The sequence below is a fragment of the Paralichthys olivaceus genome, chromosome 6, assembly GCF_024713975.1.
Source record: "Paralichthys olivaceus isolate ysfri-2021 chromosome 6, ASM2471397v2, whole genome shotgun sequence".
Taxonomy (NCBI): Eukaryota; Metazoa; Chordata; class Actinopteri; order Pleuronectiformes; family Paralichthyidae; genus Paralichthys; species Paralichthys olivaceus.
Genome location: NC_091098.1, coordinates 7,081,442 through 7,101,602, shown reverse-complemented (window position 1 = coordinate 7,101,602; position 20,161 = coordinate 7,081,442). Strand labels below are relative to the sequence as shown.

Below are 20,161 nucleotides of genomic sequence, written 5' to 3'. Positions count from 1 at the left end.
TTCAAATAAATTCTAGATATTTTTCTGGTTTTAGGTTGGTTCTGGAGCAGGCGAGGGCTTCAATGTTAATGTGGCGTGGACGGGAGGACTGGACCCGCCCATGGGAGATGCTGAGTACCTCGCCGCATTCAGGTAGAGCCGGCTTCTGTTTCATACACAGGACTTTTTAACACAAGCTGAAAACATATAAACAGATGAGTGACAAATCAAAGGGGGATAACTGGCATTAAGTGTCTGAGCTGAGCTAGAGTGCTCCCTCATACAGATCCTCCATGTCTGTGGGAGCGCTGTACACCGCAGGGACCAACAACATCCCATAATGTTCCAAAATCTCCCATAGATCATAGGTTTGGCAGAGATCTGATTACTGTGAGGGATATAGCATATGATTCATATACATTTAATACTCATCAAAGCCTTCACTGACCCCATGTGTCCTTTATGGAGGCATCTGCTTTCGCTTATTCACATTTTCTCGTTATTTTGTCGCCCATCGTTAAGTTGTAGAGATGTGGAAGTTCTCCGATCCACTACATTTAAAGGGAAAAGGCCTCCTTGAACATATTTTGAGAGGAGTTTTTAAAGTTGGTTGATATTCTGTGAAATATGTATGTATTTGTTACCGCAGGTTTTTTTCATTAAGATCTGGACATAAAACGTTGTCATGGTGCAGAGACAATGAGCCACAGTAGATCTTTCTGTTGTCATTGTATCAGCATGCTCACAAATTAAGACCAGGACACGAGGAATGCAAATCGTTTTTCTGTCCTTCTGGGTTTAATTTGTGTCTGGGATGGGAAATCTGGTTGAATTGGCAAAAAAACAAAAAAGCCATAGTTTTGCCACCAGCTGTTTTATTGATCAGGATAAGGACATTAAGTGGGGCTGTAATCAGACAACCCCTCTCACTTCCTTTACACTGAGCCACAACAAACACACTGAAGCTGATCAGAAGCTCGGCCTCACATCGCCTCTGACGTACTTCTTGCGTAGTTAATAATCCTTGTCATTTGGAGAGCATGTGTCTGCCGATGCCTGTTTCCAGTAACTTCAGATGCTTTACAGCAAATAACATCCATGTTTGACAGACTACAGCCTGTTACTTCCTGCTCGTGGGTTGGGTAATTGTTGTCGGTGGGTGTTTGGCACCAGTAAAGTTTCAGTAGTGTGGGCTTTTTGGTTGTCTGGTGCAGCAAACCCAAAGGAAACTGCCGTAACCACACGGTTACTGGAAAAGGGGAACAGTGGCAAAGTCGCAGACATAACAGGGGGGAACCTGTGCCCATTCACACAAGCATGCATATGTTTATATGCAGCACAAACACACAAAGTCAAACACGCACTCACACACATGCGCCCATCAGGTGGGTGGGCTGTGATCCGAACATTAGCGAACTGACATAATAATGACACAGGCCCAGACAGCAATGGTCTGCCTCAGTGCATTAAGTTCCTGTCATTGCTGATACACAAGATTGAATTTACTTCATTAATATTTAGATACAGTGGCCGTTTTAAACCTGCATGTTTGGAATGGGCCGTCTGCATGACCTGTCCTTCTGAAACTGTAAAATTCAGAGTAATTGTAAGTAGAGACCTGCAGCGGGACCCTGAAGCTGCAGCACTGCTGCTGCATAAAGAGCTGTTCACCTGTTTATTCAAAGTTCAGTGAAACTCGACTCGACTTTGATCGATGATTAGTCTAAGCTGCGGACCACTGGAGTGTGTCCAATTCACATCAAATTCGACAATGCACTTTTTTGGGTTCTCAACAATACACATGCCAAGTGTGGAGATGAACAGTTCCTCATACAGAATGATTCAGGATTTAGTAGATAATTAAAAAGGCAAAGGCTGCAGTGCCAAAGGAGGCTGCCCTTGTAGTTTAATCCTGACCTCTGACCTTTGTTTTTGGAGCAGAGAACAGAAAAACAGATTTACCCATGAGAATAATTTGAAGGTGTGGGTTTGTGCACCCAGTATTTTTGAGAGGGAGCAGTTCACCTCCAGGGCAGTGACATGAAACTCGACACTCAAGATGTGTCAGTGTTCAACATGTAGGTTAGTAAGAGAACATGTTCGTCTGGCCCAGGATGTCGTGTGTGCAGTATGAATATTGCATTTTATATCATGGTAGTCCAGAAGGTGGTATAATGATATTGCATGGTATTTTGTTCCATTGACAGTGATTGTGCCACTTTGACAGAGAAAAGTTTTACAACCAGATATTTGATTTAGATGTAATCTTTTAATAATGGTGCCCTCCTTCTGGAGTCTGAAAAAAACTGCTGCTTGGAACTGCTCGATATTTGATGCTTTCACATCCATCTGCTTATTATTAAGAATGTGTCCCTCCCTGTTTGCACAGGAGAAGTTGTGTGTGCACTGAACGATGCAATGCTGGCTGCAGTCTCTTGTTTTCATGTGACAGACCGTCTTTAGCGTTTGGATGTTTAAGCGCTTCTGTTTTGTCCAAGTTTAAAACAAAGAAAGGATCAAATTACAAAATTGAGTTGAACCATTCTCCCAGAATCAAGATGGATGTTCCTCCTCATGTTCAATGGGGCCAACATAATTACATAATGCCACTTGTATGGCCTTGTCTTCAGATCTGGACCTAATAGAAGTTCTCAGCAATCATTTGATTTGTGTCAGTCTGCCTGCAGCTCCAGATGATGAGATGATGAGAGAAATATTTCCAGATGATTGTCCACTTAATTATAGAGAATAATTTAAAATTTTTGTTTTTAGTAGATCTCTCTAGAATCTATTTCTGCCACTGGTCACTATTAGCAATTATACAATGAGGCGGGAGAAAAAAAAAGTGTATTCAGACAGAGGATGGCTTGCAACAAAGTGAATATTGAACATTGTATATAGATGCAGAAGCCACCAGGATGCCAGATCAGTTAACAAATCAAATTTAGTAAATAATAATAGTGGGGAAATTCAAAGCAGTTGTTTCTATCAGCAGTAGTTTGGCTGCTTTCTTCTCCATACACATTAGGATGTGTACAATGAAAACTCTTCAAGTGTTTTCATACTTTGACACTTGTGCTTAATCTTCCCAGAAATTATGATTCCAAATGTGAGATTATTTCTGATAATGAAGTTCCCATTAAACTTTGGTACTGATTTGGATCAGGGGGTGCATCAGGAAATTATTTTTCACTTTAACATCGCAAGATAGGGAGTTCTTAAATCTTAATGAAAAAAATCAGGCATGTTTAGGGGACTGATAATTATAAGCAGATCCAAATTAGAATCTAGACTAGTGAATTTAAATGTAGATTCACAAGGAGACTGTTGGGCCATGATAGTTATTACATGATGATCATAGTGAATGTGCCGAGAAATTAAATAACTGCACTGTACTCACTGAGAAGCAAGAGCTGGTAATATTTGGAGCTTTTTATTTTTATTTTTTCAAGGAACATTTCTTAGGTTTTATGAATATCCTGTGAAATGCGGGTCTAACAACTGAAACATTTCATGCAGTCACTTACGTATCCTGCATCTCTTTGTAATTGGTAAAGTTTGCAAGTCTGAGGTAAAGAGTAGAAGAAGAGGTTTATGGGTAAAGTCTGAGTGCTGCAACTTCAGAGGGGGAGCTTTGGTGCTTTTTCACCTTATCCTTCACACTCACTCCCCCCTTTCTTTTCCACCCCCCTGACCCTCACCACCGTAGACACACACACACACACACAGGTTCTCCCCACTCTACTTCTCCTCATGTGATTGATCTTTAATAAGTGCCCCCCTTTTCCTCCACCTTCCCTCCTTCCCTCCATCTTTCCATTAGTTTGTCTGTAGTTACTGTCTGGGGGGAGCGCAGGAGTTTTAATGGGTCTACAGGAGAGGTGGGGTTGGGTTTTGTGGTAAGGTATGTGTGTGTGTGTGTGTGTGTGTGTGTGTGTGTGTGTGTGTGCGTGTATGTGTGTGATGAGTTTGTGCATGCTCTGCTTCATATCCGCATGTTTATGATGAAGTTTAGGTCTCCTTAATGGATCGTAATTATTCAACCAATTAAAGCGTAATACAACCCCAGCATGCAACACACAGCATTGTAAAAGTGTTACACAGTAAAACCACTTCCGCGTCATGTGTTTGTGTCAGTATGTGCATGAAATGTCATCCGTGTGCCGTCTTTGTCTTTGTATGTGCTGGAAGTGCGTTAGTGTTTTACGTACGTGCGCTCATTTCTGTGTGTGAGCTCATGTTGTCCATCTGCATGCAGTCATGACAGCAGTATGTGTTTGAATATGTGCGTGTGTGTTGGTGTGGTGTGTATGAAGGGGAGGGAGGTCTCCAAAGTCCCCAGGCAGAATAATGAAGTTAAATGGATCCCAGATGGGCAGTTTTTCCTCTTTTCTCTGTGTTGTCAATGACGTGAGGCGAGTGACAAGCCTCTAATGGGAAACAGACTCGCACACTCCGACTTTGAACTCGCCGACAGCATCGAGCAGCAGAGTTGAGCCTCTTTCCACCTCGGGACAGCTCAGCTCTCTTCTGAACAACAATAGCATTAAGGAAATGTTCACGTGTTTGAAGTTTACAAATAACACTGTGCAGCTATGAGAGCTGACAAAACAATATGACTTTGTCACACAGGCTCTGCTGCAGACGCACGAGAGGAACAATGGTCCTTTGTCAGCTCTGCCCAGGCTGCTGAGTCTGGGATCAGCCGAACCCTTGTTTCACTTTTCATGTAAATGATCATTTTAGACTTGATCATTAATATTTGTCACGTCAGGGAGATGGTCCGGTTTTGAAATGCCCAAATAAACAGCTACTATTTACTGAATATTAGGGACAGTGTTCATGAACACAGTGATGAAAAGTGATTTATTAAGCTGTGAATCAACTGAGATGTGGGCAACAAGTCAGACTGTGAAAGATCATTGTCATGTTTTCACCTCTGTTTGGTCCAGTTAGCTCTTTTTTTTTAATTCTCTTTATGTGATTTGTTCATTCCAACACAAATGCATGTTCTCATGCATTTAGTGATTTAATGCTGCTGTTTATTAGGGTGTCAAAACAACTCCACTCAGTGAAACCTTAAGCTGGACATACACAGTGAGACTGAAGACATGTATTTGTTAAAATCACCTCACACTGACATGTTCAAATTCATCACTGTCCGATGAGTCCTCTGACAATGAGGCTGAAAATCAGCCTGACTCTAAAATGAATAAATAAACATAGATGATTTCTGTATTTTGAACTGGTGGCGCTGACATTTCAAATCTCAGAATCCAGATTTCATGAAAGATTTCTGAGTCTTATTATTCTACGATTGGTTTTCCTGTGACTGCACAGAAAAAAACCCTGTTTCCTGTCTGTTCTTGTAGCAGCTGCTCTGTATAATTGAGGCTCAAATGTGCACATATCTGGACAAAGGACAGAAATACACAGTTTCAAAGATTGGATTTTTGTGCATTTCTAACCTTAAAGAGTTATTAAACACTGGTTGGATGCTACAACAAGGAGACTTCTCAAACCGGTGCATGGCAAAATAACAAAATCTTCAATGATCACCACTTATTTTAAAAGTAAAAAAGTAAAGTTGAATAACAATTGCGTTACCTTTGTTGTGGAATATATGACTTGTATCATACCTCTATTGGTAACCAGTAGGAACTGCATCAACACAGACGTCTCTTTATGGTCTGTTTAAGTGACAGTGGTCTGTGTTTGTGTGTCTGCAGGTCTGTGGTGATGCCCATCGCTCAGGAGTTCTCCCCGGACGTCGTGCTGGTGTCAGCTGGATTTGATGCTGCTGAGGGAAACCCGGCTCCTCTGGGAGGGTACAAGGTCTCCTCTAAATGTGAGCATAGCAGTCCCAACATCAAGGTCTAATTTTTAGCAACAGATGGAAATAAAACTTGATTCTCCTGTGGATGTTATTATTACTGTAATTAAAGCGACTTTTTTGCAATGTGTGGTGTCAACATTGCACCTGTACCTGCCAGCCAAGCTTTATTTCTGGCTTTTCATACTTTGTATGTGGACCTTTGTGCACCTCAGGTTTCAGTTTCCTGACCCGCCAGCTGATGTCTCTAGCAGGGGGTCGTCTGATTTTGGCCCTCGAGGGAGGTCACGACCTTACAGCTATCTGTGACGCATCTGAAGCCTGTGTCAGTGCACTCCTGGGCATACAGGTAAGGCATGCTGGGTAATGGAGTTGTTTTTAAGTGACTGATCCAAGATCATCTGTGACAAAGAAAGAAAGAAAACTTAGCATACAAACACAAATTCATGGAGCCTGTAGTATGATGTAGCATATTTAATAAAATGTTTTACTAACATCTGTGGATTCAGTAAACTTACAGTTTCGGTAGAAAGTTGTTCCTCGTAACAATAATCATGTAAATCTGTTACATCTCTTTAGTCACTAACCATTTAACGATTGAAACCATGACTCCCTCTCTGTCCTATAGGAGCCACTGTCAGAAGAAGTCCTTCTTCAGAAGCCCAACGCTAACGCAGTCCACTCGCTGCAGACTGTCATACAGATACAAAGTGAGCAGCACTATTATTTATTCTGTTTTGTTGTCAGAAATGAACTGAGTTTCTTCTCCTCCTTTGCCGCCTTCTTACCATTTTAACTTAATCCAATAAATCCGACAAACTTGCCAGGATTGCCCTTTCTCCTTCCTCCTTCAAAGTAATTTCCATCGTTGTTATCGTCAATGAAACTGCTGTAATCTATCGCTCCCCTGGCTTAGACTATGTGTGACCTGTGTGGGTTTGTACAGGTCAGTACTGGCAGAGTGTGAAGGCTAACAGTGGATCAGTGGGTCTGTCCCACCTGGCTGCTCAGACAAGAGACTGTGAGGAAACAGATGCTGTCAATGCTTTGGCCTCGCTCTCTGTGGGAGTCCTCTCCAACAAGAGGTACATAACACACACACACACACACACACATGCATGCTTAATGCTTGCACCAACTCTCCACTCACGTCTATTTTTCACCTTATTTTCCAGCGTCCCTGATGAGCCAATGGAGCACGACTGCGACTCCATGTAGAAGAATCTGACCAATCACCTCACAGAACTCGCTTTAAGGAGTTGGGCCCAACTCATCGCCTCGGATCTCTTGCGCTGTCACATTACCATGAAGTGGGGCGCCTTTGTAATGCCACTGAGCCCCATCCGCCTTATTCACACACACATGCACATCCACTGACTCTCAATGCTGAACCTCTACGGATCTGCCACGTGAACACCTCAATGCTGGTAACCGCTCAGATGAAGCCAGCAGCTCAACATGCAGCTGGGAAACCTTCTGAAACCTCACCAAAGAGCAATACACATGAGTTTTTATGGACTTTTCATGTCTCCTGACTAACATTGGACTGTTTGTACGTTCAGAGGTCTGAGCTCTGTGACCTCAAACCTTACAGGAAGTGACAGAATCCAGAGTCCAGCTCTGATTCTTCTTGAAGCACTATTTACCAGCAGCTGATTGGGTGCCTTAACTTTGCCTTAACGAAAGGACCAACAACTGTTTTCAGAAGGAGACGACTTTGGATTCTAACATTTTTTCTCTTGTGCCACGTGGCCTCACGTATCAGAAGCAGCTGTCAACCAAATGGGATCCAAAACAGCTGACGCAGAACGTACCTACTGTTTGACATCAGGTGAAATCATGAAGTGTACACATTAGAGATGCACGGATCGGCTCTGACGTCCTAATCTGCATGTATGCTTGACTCATCCACCCATCACCCACCCAAAGGAAATATATTCTCCAATGTAGAGATCTGCAACCACATGACCATTCCAAAAATAAAATAGCATCCACTGTGCCATGATTTTGGTGAGTCCGCCTCACCTCAATGATGCACCCTGCTGCACTGAACTCGCAGCGTTTGTCGCAGGAATGCACAAGATTTATTTTGCAAGGTGCTGCAGCCGTGGGAATGAGCGACCTTGTATCCCCCAAAAAGAAAGCAAATTGTTCTCTGATGACTCGTCCAATTGGCCCATTTCACCAAATCAAACCCAACCACTGTTAATCAGATATTTTCATTTTACGAACCGATCCACCAGACCTGCAGATCGACCACGAGTCCGCGGGTCTGACGGCAGTAAGCGCATCACCAGTACACACACACATACACGCCTAATGGATAAGATATCAAAAAAAATATCAACATGAAAAGTGACCACATGAAACAAAAGAGAACGTAAAAGGACAGAAATGGTCTGTTTAAATGATGTCATAACCACTAAAAGAAGATAAAAGAAGTCGAGGGAAATAGAGAAAATGAAGACACAAAGTGGACCACTGTGGTTTTTGTAGAAACAAAGAAAAGGGCAAATGTCCTTGTTGTTAAATTGCACTGTTCATTCCATAATGTGAACCATAAGAAATTCCAAAGCTCTGGGGAAAAGAACAACAACTCCTCTCTCTAGGTTATTTAATGTTTTTTTTTTTTGGAAGATCTGGATGAAATGGTGTTTGCTATTATTTTTTTTCCCACTCGTCATGAGATGTCTTATGAAGCCTGTTACTCATTCTTAGGACACGCATCGGCCGAAATACTGTACAGCTGTAGTTCCTATGAAGTTAATCGGAAAAGTAGGCAAGATTTTAATATTAACTCGTCTTCAGTGTCTTACACACTCACACACTTGATACATACCTACACACACACACACACACACACACACACACACACACACACACACACACACAAACACATACAAAGATGAACTCTTGATGTACCACTAGTATTGAATACTGTATGTTATTGTTAATATTTGAGACTAAAGGAGCATTCATTCCACTGTGGCACCACTGAGGACCATTGTATTGTTCTGTAGTGGCAATAATGTTAATGCACTTAATGGACATCACCCAAAGAAAACTGCCTTAAATCATTCTGCGCTTGGCAACAGGACTGTGTGTGCAAGCAGCTCGAGGGACCAGCATGGATAGTGCTCTCACAGAGACTCTTAATTTTAAAAGACGACATTTGAACCTGTGGATTTAAGTGAACATCATATATGCAGACTTTTTGATAATGGCCTCGTTTGAATGTTCTGTTCATTATGTTAAAAAAGAAAATTAGATTTGGAGCTTCATCACAGTCTAATTAAGGAAACTAATGCTTTGTGTTTTGTTTGCATGTGAACGTGAGGGTTTTTTTTCCATATGTGACAACCCAGCTTAGCTTCTGCACTTCTATAGACAACGCCATACTAAACATGTCAGTCCGGCATCTTTGTAGTAGCGGTCGTGTTGATCATTGATATGAGGAATTTTCTGACTTGCCCTGCTGTAGGGGCGTGGAAGGGCTCTGCATCCTAAAACTAACAACATCCTGTTTCTTGGTTTATTGTGTCTCTTAGGTTGTTAGGCAGCAAAGTAAAGTGTGTCGATGCACATTAGGTCCAATTTAGGCTTTTTTAGATTAAAGCTGCAAAATAATGACTTTTAGCTAAATTTTAATTCTTATTCCAGATTTCTTTAATTTTATGTTGTTAAAGCTTCTGGAGTAGCTTCTTAAGTAGACACTAAACAATCTCTCTAATGAAACTAAGACTAATGAAATCCTTTTTGTGGTTTGTACATCCATTATCCATTATTTGATTTAAAGCAGCTCATTTTGGCAGAGATTTGATAAAAAGAGACTCCATTTGATGTAAATGCAGCTTTTGTAAAATCTCGACTGAAATCAGGACAATGTGTAGACGGCTGAAGGAATAATTATCAGTCCAGCATCCAGGTAGGGAAGTGGATTGTAGCGTTGCTTCAATTAGACCCTGGGCAGTGTCTGCCCAACAGAAGGTCTCAGAGTTTTTTACATTGGACAAAATGACCACAGGGCCTCTGATACCACTGCTCCATGACAGTCGGAGCTATCAAGGAGGATTGATGTTCTTTAAAGCAGTGCAACTGAAACAAGTGTGTCACTCTTTTCATTTTGTCCATAGTGTTGTTAACAAGTGACAGTAACAATATGCTGTGTCAGTCTTACACAGCGTGCCTAGCAGGTGCCTGTAGTGTCTATGAAGTAAATGTCCACGTCGACGAGAGTGTGTGTGTGTGTGTGTGAGAGAGAGAGAGAAAAAGAGTGTCTGATTGTACGTGCACTAGTATATATGTAAACTTCTATCATGTGTTTTGAGTTTGCATCCACAAGTGTTAGTCTGTGTTTATGTTTGTGTGCCTGTTAATACTGTAAGTGACCTCCTGTATTATATTCCCCGTCTTTGTCCATGTAGAGGCCACTGTCGCCTCAACTCTTAATTCCCTTTATTAATGATGTCATGTGTACCTTCTTCTTAAAGAAAGACACTGTAAATAGAAACTTCAAGACCAAAATACACATGTCACACATGTGCCTTGATGCATTCAGTAGTGTGTGTATTGGTAACTCTTAACTAACTGGACTTACTCTGTATCTATGAACATGACATTGAAATCTTTGTTTCATACTATTCTTTATTATTTACCTGTTACATGTTATTTTTCTTTCACATTTCCTGCCATGTGTATGTATAGAAAGATTCTCTATTTTGTACTGTTATTTTTCTCTTTACTCTCGATTAAAAGAAATAACTTCTTGTATGAGCCAATTTTGTGTATTTCATTGTCCAAGTATCAGAATGTGAAATGATTTGCACGTAACTTGTGCATACAAGCAGTGACTTTCTCAATGGATTCGATTTTATGTTAGCAATAACAAGAAAAAAAGAGAATATTACCAGATCACTAGAGGGCACTCCACAGAACCACAACTCACCATTTTTATTCTGTAAATAAAACAATGCAAACGATAAAAGCAGCAAAACTACACATCCTTGCGCTTATATTAGCTGCTCCTCCTGAAGTTAAAGATGACACACATCCTAACTTTGAGACTTTAATGCAGAAATGTCTGAAAATTAAATAAATATATTGTAGATAACAAACGTCAGACAGAGTCAATATCAGTTCAGGGCAATTGAACTCAATGTTAGTCATCCAAGCATCTCAATTATAAACCTTCCATTTCTGTGCTGTGTGTAGACATGATGACTAAATAGGTGCAGACACGATTCAGCCATAAACCTTTGTGGTCACTGCTATAATCTGTTTTTGATATGGTTTAATCACTGCAGTGCTCTGTAAGCAGTCCGTCCATCTTGAGATGACGTGAATTCTTGGATGAGACATTTATCCCAGATGTGACGTCTCTGTGTGATCAGCTTTCTAATCAGTCACCTGCAGAAAGCCAGGATCCACAGAACAAGCAGCTCCACAGGTCTGTGAACTAAAGCTTCTCTTAATCAATGTGTCATTTGACTCCGTTGAACTCAATCAAAATAAAACAGTGAGGCTTTGTTGGCAGAATTTGATTTCACTGTTAAATTATTCCCATCACACACTTTGAGCCATGCGCAGCACTTCAGCTCTAAAACATTTGTCCTGAATCTGAAAAATAAATAAATAAAAACTGATTGACGTCTGGATTATTCTACAGTTAATTTTGTTGGACAGGACGGCTTGGTTCTTTCATGCACAAGGAGCTGAGAGATGCGTGGATTTGATTCCCTTCCTAACTTGAATCTGCAGACATCTGATCAGAACAACTGGAAACACCTGCGAGTTTGAACAGAGCCTTGACTGAAAACTCACCAGTCCTTCGATCTGCTACAAGTCAGTGTTTGATAAAGCCTGCTGCACACTGGAGTTTCAGCTCTCGACAAAATGACAGATTTCACAGGTTTGTAATAATTGAATCGTGAGAACCCCAGAATGTCAGGCCACACACTTGTCTTTTGAAGGAAACACGTTCACAGTGGCAATTCCAGATACTTGGAATCTCACAAAAACCTGTGATAGTCTAATGCTTCTTCAGTTTTAAACAAATATGGATTAAATCAAGGCTGAGAAGGCGTATACATTTTGCAACGTGAGCTGGAGGTGAGTTGGAAATGTGTTTTTGTTTTTAGCCACTGCTGTATAAGTATGCTACATCCAGTTTGTGACGCTTCCTGGTCAGGTCATGAAGCAAATTATATCAAACATGTTTGATGTTTGAGATTGTGAAGGCTCTAACTCAATTGCATTAAGATTATAGAGGCTAAAATCTGCCAGATTATCCTTTAGTGTGCAGCTGCGTTAAGATCAAGGCAGATTACCACATAACTTAAATGTAACGTGCAGCTAAATGTTGAATGTCATTTTAATAATTTTTTCAAGCCCTGCCAATACTTAAATATATCAAATCTCTTCTTTGCCTTCTGATCTGTGAGAGACTACCTTTGTTTCTTCATTTACACTGAGGATTAAATACATCAAGGAAGCTTGGTACAGAAATCCGTGGGCTGAAGAGACAGCAGCTGTGTCTCAATTCAGGGGCTGTATCCTTCGGAGGGTGCTTTTAAAGGAGGATTGCATCACAGCGGTGCGACCAGGCTTTCCAATTTGAATGCTCATCCAAATTCAGCCCACAATGGGTCCTTCCATGTCATGAAATGAAAGCTCCAACAGGCAGATCCTCCTCAGGTCAACCTATCCCAGAATTCACTGTGCTTTGATGACTAACTGTTTTTCAAAGAGGTCATGGCACCAGTAAGCAACAAGACGTCAGTATCACACTTTTATCATATCCAACTGCAGCTGTTGCTAGGCGACAGCAGTAAGGGCGTGACACGCTGCTGACGCCTATCACAAAAATCCTCCGCAGAACAAACCATTTAATTTCCGCTTGGTCTTTGTGGGCCATGTAGGCCGCATCCTCTGAAGAAGCCGGCCCCTGAATTTGGACACAGTTTGTGTGTTGTTTATTAGGTGTTATGATAGATGTGGGATGACCAGTCACTTCACTGCCAGGAGTTTTTATTTTTAATGGTTTGATATAATGTAATATGGCCAACATTTGGTGATACTGAATTACAAAAGCAAGTTACTGATCAGTTTAGTTCAGCCATGCTGTTTCTCTTTTTAGTGTTTTTGTCCAGTCTTGCACAAAGTATTAATGATTTCAAGCACCAGGATACACAACTGGAATAGGATCAAGTTACAACTTAGAGGGTAAGTCCATACAGGCTATAAATATTCCTTGAGTCCTTAATTGCACATTAACATGTTGTTTTTTGGAGGAATTAACTGTCCTTGACTGACCAGGCAAAGGCACAGAGAGACCTCATTAAAAAATGAGCGAGGGAGAGAGAGAGAGACAGAGAGAGAGAGAGCGGGGGAAGGAGGAAGGAAGGGAAAACAAGAGAGACAGTTTAACAAGTGAGACAGGAGACAAAGAGGGTGTGGTGCCAGCAGGACAAACAGTAAATCTCTGCGCTGTTCCTCGGCCAGTTTCAGCAACAACAGGAACGTCAGCAATAGTTTGAAGACAGTTTTATTTTCTTGGATTAATAATGATACGTGTCCTTTTTGTATCACTTGTTTATAACCAGTCAAAGTGTGTTGTTCATTTCACATAGAGCACCACACTGTACATACTTCAAGTAAATGCAACACAAAGCCACACAATCACCCTCTGTAAACTGATTCACAGGAGATGAACACACGATAGTGTAACGTCTGAGGGTGAAGTCTTGGTTTAACTGCAGGTTAAATCTTTTTCCAGTGACAGCAATTGTATAAATTCACTTTGAACAATTTAATAGGGGAAAATATTATGAAACAAAAACAGCGAAACACAAAAATGCTCCAGCTTCATCAGAAATGTTTGATTTTGATTGTTTGGCTGGTCAAAAGAAACGCCCCGATGTCAGTCTGTATCCTGATGCCTTCAATTAAGTCTCTTACACAGTCTCTCTCCATAATTCAAACATGAGGTACCTAAAGGTTTCCATTGCCATCAAATCCACATGATTAGAAATTGTAGCAAGGACTAGAGATGTACAAGGAAGATCAGTCACTTTATTCAGCAGCTGGAAAGATAGAAATACAGACATGTTACTATGGTAACGATTCATATTTGTATAAGAGCTTGTGATGGTCACATTGGACACAGTTTAATGTTTATATCACTTAATGTTGGACGTATGAATAAGATTCCCCCACATTACTGCTCCCAAAAGACATTAATGAGGCAATGATATAACAATGTTATATGGAAGGAAGAAGACAAATAGTTTTCTTAATTAATTTCATCATTGGATAATAACAGAAGTAAATGTTACATTATTTTTTATTCCTTAAATTCCTTCTCACTGAACACTGAAAAAAGCGTGAGCAGCTTAAAAAAATACTTAAATTCGGGACACACAATTGAATTCTGTTTCTTCAAATTAAAGTTAAGTGTTTTAAAAAAACATTTGCATGTCACCAAGTAGAGTAATTTTTAAGTTGGTCCAACAGTTCACTTTTTCAGTGAATCACTGTTTTTCCAAATGTGGTTCTCGTCCAGTCTCAGTAATTTGACGAATGCTTGACTGAAATTGAACCCTCTCTATAAAATGCTTAGGGGCCGTTTTTTTAGAACTGAATTATTTAGAAATTTCAAGTTACTTCTGGGTTCGTCCTCTGAGCCCACGCTGTGCTGACTGCTGGGGCTCGGTAAAAAAAGACTTCAAGAGTCTTTATAGGAGCTGGAAACATTAGCTACCTCCCTGCACATTCTAATGATAGGTTGCCGCATACTGGCACTGAAGGAACAAGTGGTTTGTCATGGATATGTGTTGGGTACAAACAGCAAGGCAACCTTTATCACTTTGTGGTTAGGTTAATGTGAAAATAAAGCTGAATGTTACAGGTGATGTTAGCTTGGCATTATCTCTTACGCAAGGACAGAATCAGAGGTACAGCAACTCAAATAACAGTTTGGTTTTTTTTAGTTGCTTTTTTGTCAGCTCTCACCTCCTCTATCACTCCCAGTGGTTTGACGGCGGGAAGCCACATCAGCCTCTCCCTTTGATGGCAACATGCATGATTCATGGCTTTTTAAGACCATTTGTTTTCATTACGCCTCCTCGTCAGCTCGCTGTAGCTGTATCACGCTTTCATGCAACGCAAGCAAATTTGGGCCAAAATGAGGGGAAAGAATTTCTGGAGGAGAGGCTTTTTTTTGGCTTTGGAAGAAACAAAGGGGCTTGGTTTGGGTAAAAAGAGAAGAAACTTTAGTCAGGATGACAGCCGCCCGCAGCTCCTTTTTCCACTGTCGCTTGGGTTCAGAGGTGGTCAGGGATTCACAGTGTGTCAGAATCTTGGAAAAGTAGGAGTTTAAAGGGTATGGAAATGTCAGAGGTCTGAAACATCAAATTTTGTCTTTCCAGTTCTGACTTTCTTCTAATCCCATCCCTGTGTTCTCTACATGTGTCGCTTACTGTATTACATAAAACCAGTGCAGTACTTCAATGCAGAAATTAAATCAAATAAAAAAATGAACAAAATATCTAATGTGGCTCAGAGTATGCATACCTATGATGATGATGTGATGATGCTGGTAGTGATGATGATGTTGACTGATGGCAGTTACAGGTGATAAAAGGTGGGGATGAAACCAGAGGTCAAGCTTTGGAAGCCAGGAGAGCTGAGGGGTCTGGAGGGGGGCTCCTGGAAGAACAAGCCGTGCTGTCATGTCTAGGCAACATTAAGGTAAGGGCATCCTTAACCAGCAGCTGGTTGAACTGAATGAATGTAGAATGAAGTCCGGCTGTTTTTGTCTCTCGCCTGTCCTGTCGTCCCCTGTGATCGATGTAAACAGAGGACAAGGGTCGTAAAAAAAGATCCTCAAAAAATACTAGGAATCGCACTGAGCACAATGTCCCTGTTTTGGAACATTTCTCCAAAACTGACACACATGAGCAGTAGGGTTTAACAAATGAATGATAAGAATTCATATTTACATCAGATATCTGGTCTGACAACAATGGATGTGACTGCAATTTACATGAAAGGGTAGTGGCTTCAAACTCCCAAACTCTCTTCTCATTGAGGTGTCAGATAGTCTTTCCACTGAGGCAAACAGATCAGCTAGGTTGAGGAGTTTATTAGTGTGAATCCACTGGTCAGCTGTCTGTAACAATATTTCCAACATGAGGAGGTTTTAGGTATTAGCAGTCAAAGGACAAATCTCTCTTCCAGGCGGGGTTAGTGACCCGCGGACATGGTCGACCAGGCCCCCTCCATCCTCCACACAGAGAAGGCGTAGCTCAGTCTTTCATGTGCAAGGTAGTTACATCCAGCTAGTTTAGAGTCCATCTCATCACTCTGCAACACCTGGTACAGGAAATCAATGTAGCGCGATGCCAGTTTAAGGGTCTGGATCTTGCTCAGTTTGTCAGAGGGGAGCGTGGGGATAATCTTACGCAACGAGGCAAAGGCTTCATTCAGAGATTGTGTCCGCTGGCGCTCCCGGATGTTGGCAATCACTCGCTGGCCGTTCGTGTCCTCGAGGGCTGAGAAGCCTCCAGGACTAGGACAGGGTACGGGGGAGAGGGAAGGGTCTGAGGAAGGTGGCCGGTGCAGAGGACTCTTCTTAAGTCTCTTGGGTCCAGAAGTAGTGTAGACCTGGATCTCGTCCACTGGCTTGACTTTGCTATCATCCACTACTGTAGTGGGAGCAACTGTGGTGGGAGCAACTGTGGCGACGTGATCCTCCGGATGTGAGCCTGTCTGCCTTTTACGCCCGGTGGCCCCTGGTGTTGCTACAACAACGGGACATGCGTTAGAAGGTGGTCTACCCATGTTTTCCTTGCTGGAAACCAACCCTCCCTCAGGGTGGTCATCATTAGACTGCTCCTCCTCTCTCATGCTTGGCCACGTTTTTCTTCTTTGAATATCTCAGTGCTTCTCTCTTCTCTTCAGTATGTTTCTCTCCACTCCCCCTCTGCTTCTTTCACACAGTTTTCTTGGCTCCGTTAGTCTTCAGAAACTCCCTCCGTTACCTCCTGTGTTCCTCTGGGCCTCTGCTGTGTCGTTCTACTTTCTCCAACAGTCGTCAGATTCTCACTTTGTCACATCTAAACGTGTCACGTCAAAATGGAAACGTAATCAGCTCTCAGGTTTGGATTGCCACAATGCTTCTTCATCGACACGCATGGAAATCTGCCAGCGACATCTACTCATTCTCTGTCAGCGCATACACTGCATCGGCAAACTGGACTGCTCTCATGCTCCGCTCCTGTAGCTGCATGTGAGACAGCAGCAACCCGAATCTGACTTTTTAAAGGGAGGGGACCGTAAAACTTTCAGCTTCCCTCCCATTTGACTCACTGATTGGTCCGGAGGTCTTTTTTTTGGACAGCTGAGCTTAAAACAACAGGAAGAACAAATTTTAAGCAATTGGTTCGATCAAAGTGATGAGGCGGAGACAAAGGTGTGCCTTACAGCCAACCAAATTGAACCGTTGTGACGTTTGCTTCTTGTCATAGAAGTTGCCCAAGTTTATAGGTTCCAGATTTCCTCCAAAGCTCGCCGACCACCCCCCTCCCTTTTGCTGCTTAGTTCTCTGTCCTCTCCGCAACACTGCTCTCCATATACTTGAGAGAAAAGAGAGAGAGAAAAAAAACTGCAGAAGAAGCTCCACAAATGTTTTTGTTTCTGGGTCGAAAGTTGGACAAAGTTCACCTACGTCCTTTTGCCACGTGCTGGGTCTTTAGTGAAATGTGTTGATATTTCTTAAGATGCAACATTCCAGTCAGATGGAGTCATGACTTAAGAAATATATCTTTACAGAAAACAAAATAACATTGTTGTAGGTGTCAGGTCGGCCAATTATAGTGAGTGAAGAGGAATAGAAATATATAATTCTTGTAAAAAAGAATTATGGCAAAAATGTATTTTTACAAAACAAAAATTGATTTTGGTGTTTTATGAGTAAGTGAAGAGCTTACTTTAAATACGTTATGTGACAAATTAGATGCTAGAATGCTTTATTATAGGCCTAACAGAGAGAGTTTCTTCTTGTTTGTGAAACAACAAAGACAGTGAGTTTCATTCTGCTGGCTATGACTTGACTGTAGATTGTGAGTGTAGACCTGGAGGGAGGAAAGCTGGCACTCTAGTCACAGCATTAAGGCAAGAATATGAGTCCTGTGAATCAGAAGGAGGCCTGTGGGACATTTGAATTTCTTTCATCCACTGAGCTTCATCTAGAACAAGCTTTGGTCCAGGTCCAATGGGGACTTCATGCTCCAAACTTTCTGGGTGAGCCTCTGGCATGGCCCTCAACCACACCTCCACAAGAAAAGAGTCTATTGTTAGCCTGATACTTTTTCAGAGACAAGATGATTCCCTGTGATGAACACGATGGAAAACTTAGAGTGGGTTTGCATTGAACTAGAAAATCTCAAAGTCTCTCCATTGAGTCATATCAAAGATGGCTCCACAACAAGAAGAGGGCCCTCTACTGTCTGACCACATATGATACCCCCCTTTTTTTTGTGCCAACACAATTTTGTCACGAGAATATTTGCACTGGTATTTGTAACACGCACAGTTTGAAACAGTTTCTGGGTGTTTTAGTATCATGACCCAGTTTTGTACCCACTGTTACCTACTTCATCTGTATCACATCCTTCTTGTTCTTTTCCACTCCAGTGCCTTGTTGTGCCTGTGTAGCCTTTTGTCTACTAGTCAAAAACTCACTAACACCTGTCTACCTCTGCATTTTGTCTGGGAAAGAATGCAATCAACATTCACTGCTGGGTCAAATGACACAGTAGCAGTAGACCCTGGTCTATGTCGGCCCTGATTGGCAGTGATGGAAACAAGAAACTTGGGTCAACGTGCTAATTAGGTAAGACAGCAAGGTGAGAAAGTGCCTCAGTTGTCAGTGCATTCGTGATGTTGAAATTGACGAATAGAGGAAAAAGGCAAACTCCTCTACTGGCAACCGGACAGGACTCAATTGCCCTTTTTAAAGATTTAACCGCATGTTTAACCAGGCGTATAGCTGCTAATTTTGTAATTTTGGTGGAAAAGAAGTCTAGTTCACTGGAGTTGCAGTTCTCTGCCAGTGTGAATGTGTGTAAGGTCCTATCACGCTGCCATCTTTCTGCTTGTTTCAAAAGTGTAGAGCTCCACTGGAGCATCACAGGATGTGGCTTCCTTGGAGTTCTCTGATTGGTTGGTTGAAAAGAGGTTGTCTAGATATTTTAACCTTGCAGTAGATATGCAAGAAAATATGGAGATTAATTAACAGGTAAATTGTCATTTGGGGATAAATGCACAGGTTTAGATAGTGTGACAGATAAAATATACTAATACCCAACTGTTCCTTAACAACAGCTGCATCTTGGTCAGGACATGGCAGCAGTTAAGAGGACAGTTCACCAAAAAATTAAAATTCACTCATTATCTACTCACCACTATGCTGGTGGAGGGATGGGTGAAGTGTTTTAATCCAGAAAACACTCCTGGAGTCTCAGGGGTAAACTGTGTTGCAGCAGAATCCGACTCAAACTCTTCACCCACTCCTCCATCGGCATAGTGGTGAGTAGATAATGAGTGAATTTTCATTTTTCAGTGAACTATCCCTTTAAGACGTCCATCCAGTTAGATCCTATCTCTGCCCATCTCATAGAGGGCACCATGTGTGAATGGCTGGTATGTCCTAAGACAAACCTACTATATGAACAGTGTGTTCTTTATCACAGCTGCTGTTAATTTGCCTCTTGCTGTTCATCTTGGCATCGTGGCTCAGTTGTTAACGTCGCTGGATGTACATAACATCTGTTGCCCTCAGCCAGGGCGGGTCAGGGTAGTTAACATGAAGTTTGCACAGCATAGAATAGCTGACTCATTTACTCAAAAACATAGCAAACCCTCTGTGGATATTTCCTGTAGAGTCTGTCTCATGTCACGGTGGGCAGACTGCAGGGTTCTCCCAGGTTCCCCCATCCACTGCAAGGTAAGGCCCTTAAATACAGCTGGTTGCTGGGTCATCGCCATAGAACAGTTCAGATGTGTAAAAAGCACAGTATAAAATGCACCATGGGGATTTATAGGGTATTACAAAAAGTAAACCAGAACACAGTGCAAACCTCTGCTGAGGCCAAACAATCACACGTCCACATCTGTAGAGCTCTAATAATAGAAAAGTACGAAAATGTTTCTAATTTTTTAAAACAAAATTTCAACTCAACTCACCATTGACTTCAATTGTATTGGATTTAAAACAGGTTAGCTCTGATAACTTGGCTACATACTACAGAGATGTTTTTAATGCTTCAATATTTTCACTGATATAATCAT

General features: G+C 41.6%; 2 protein-coding genes across 6 annotated transcripts in view; one reads left to right on the top strand and one right to left on the bottom strand.

Moving 5' to 3' along the window:
* Positions 1–10,590, top strand: part of hdac7a (histone deacetylase 7a) — a 59,039-nt gene extending 48,449 nt beyond the window's left edge. For all 5 annotated transcript variants that reach the window (XM_020089440.2, XM_069526231.1, XM_069526233.1 and 2 more), the window contains 6 exons: positions 35–132; positions 5,709–5,827; positions 6,028–6,161; positions 6,441–6,522; positions 6,759–6,897; positions 6,988–10,590. In XM_020089440.2, coding sequence (XP_019944999.1) covers positions 35–132; positions 5,709–5,827; positions 6,028–6,161; positions 6,441–6,522; positions 6,759–6,897; positions 6,988–7,030 — 615 coding nt within the window. In that variant the 3' untranslated portion in view covers positions 7,031–10,590. The remainder of the gene's footprint in view (positions 1–34; positions 133–5,708; positions 5,828–6,027; positions 6,162–6,440; positions 6,523–6,758; positions 6,898–6,987) is intronic.
* A 5,317-nt stretch (positions 10,591–15,907) lies between these two features.
* Positions 15,908–16,863, bottom strand: LOC109630477 (twist-related protein 2-like). Its single transcript, XM_020088696.2, has one exon. The coding sequence runs from the start codon at positions 16,715–16,717 to the stop codon at positions 16,055–16,057; it is 663 nt and encodes a 220-aa protein (XP_019944255.1). The 5' UTR covers positions 16,718–16,863; the 3' UTR covers positions 15,908–16,054.
* Positions 16,864–20,161: the final 3,298 nt, after the last annotated feature.

Excerpts from the sequence above, each read along its gene's own strand:
- LOC109630477 (XM_020088696.2), bottom strand. The coding sequence starts at position 16,717 with ATGAGAGAGGAGGAGCAGTCTAATGATGACCACCCTGAGGGAGGGTTG.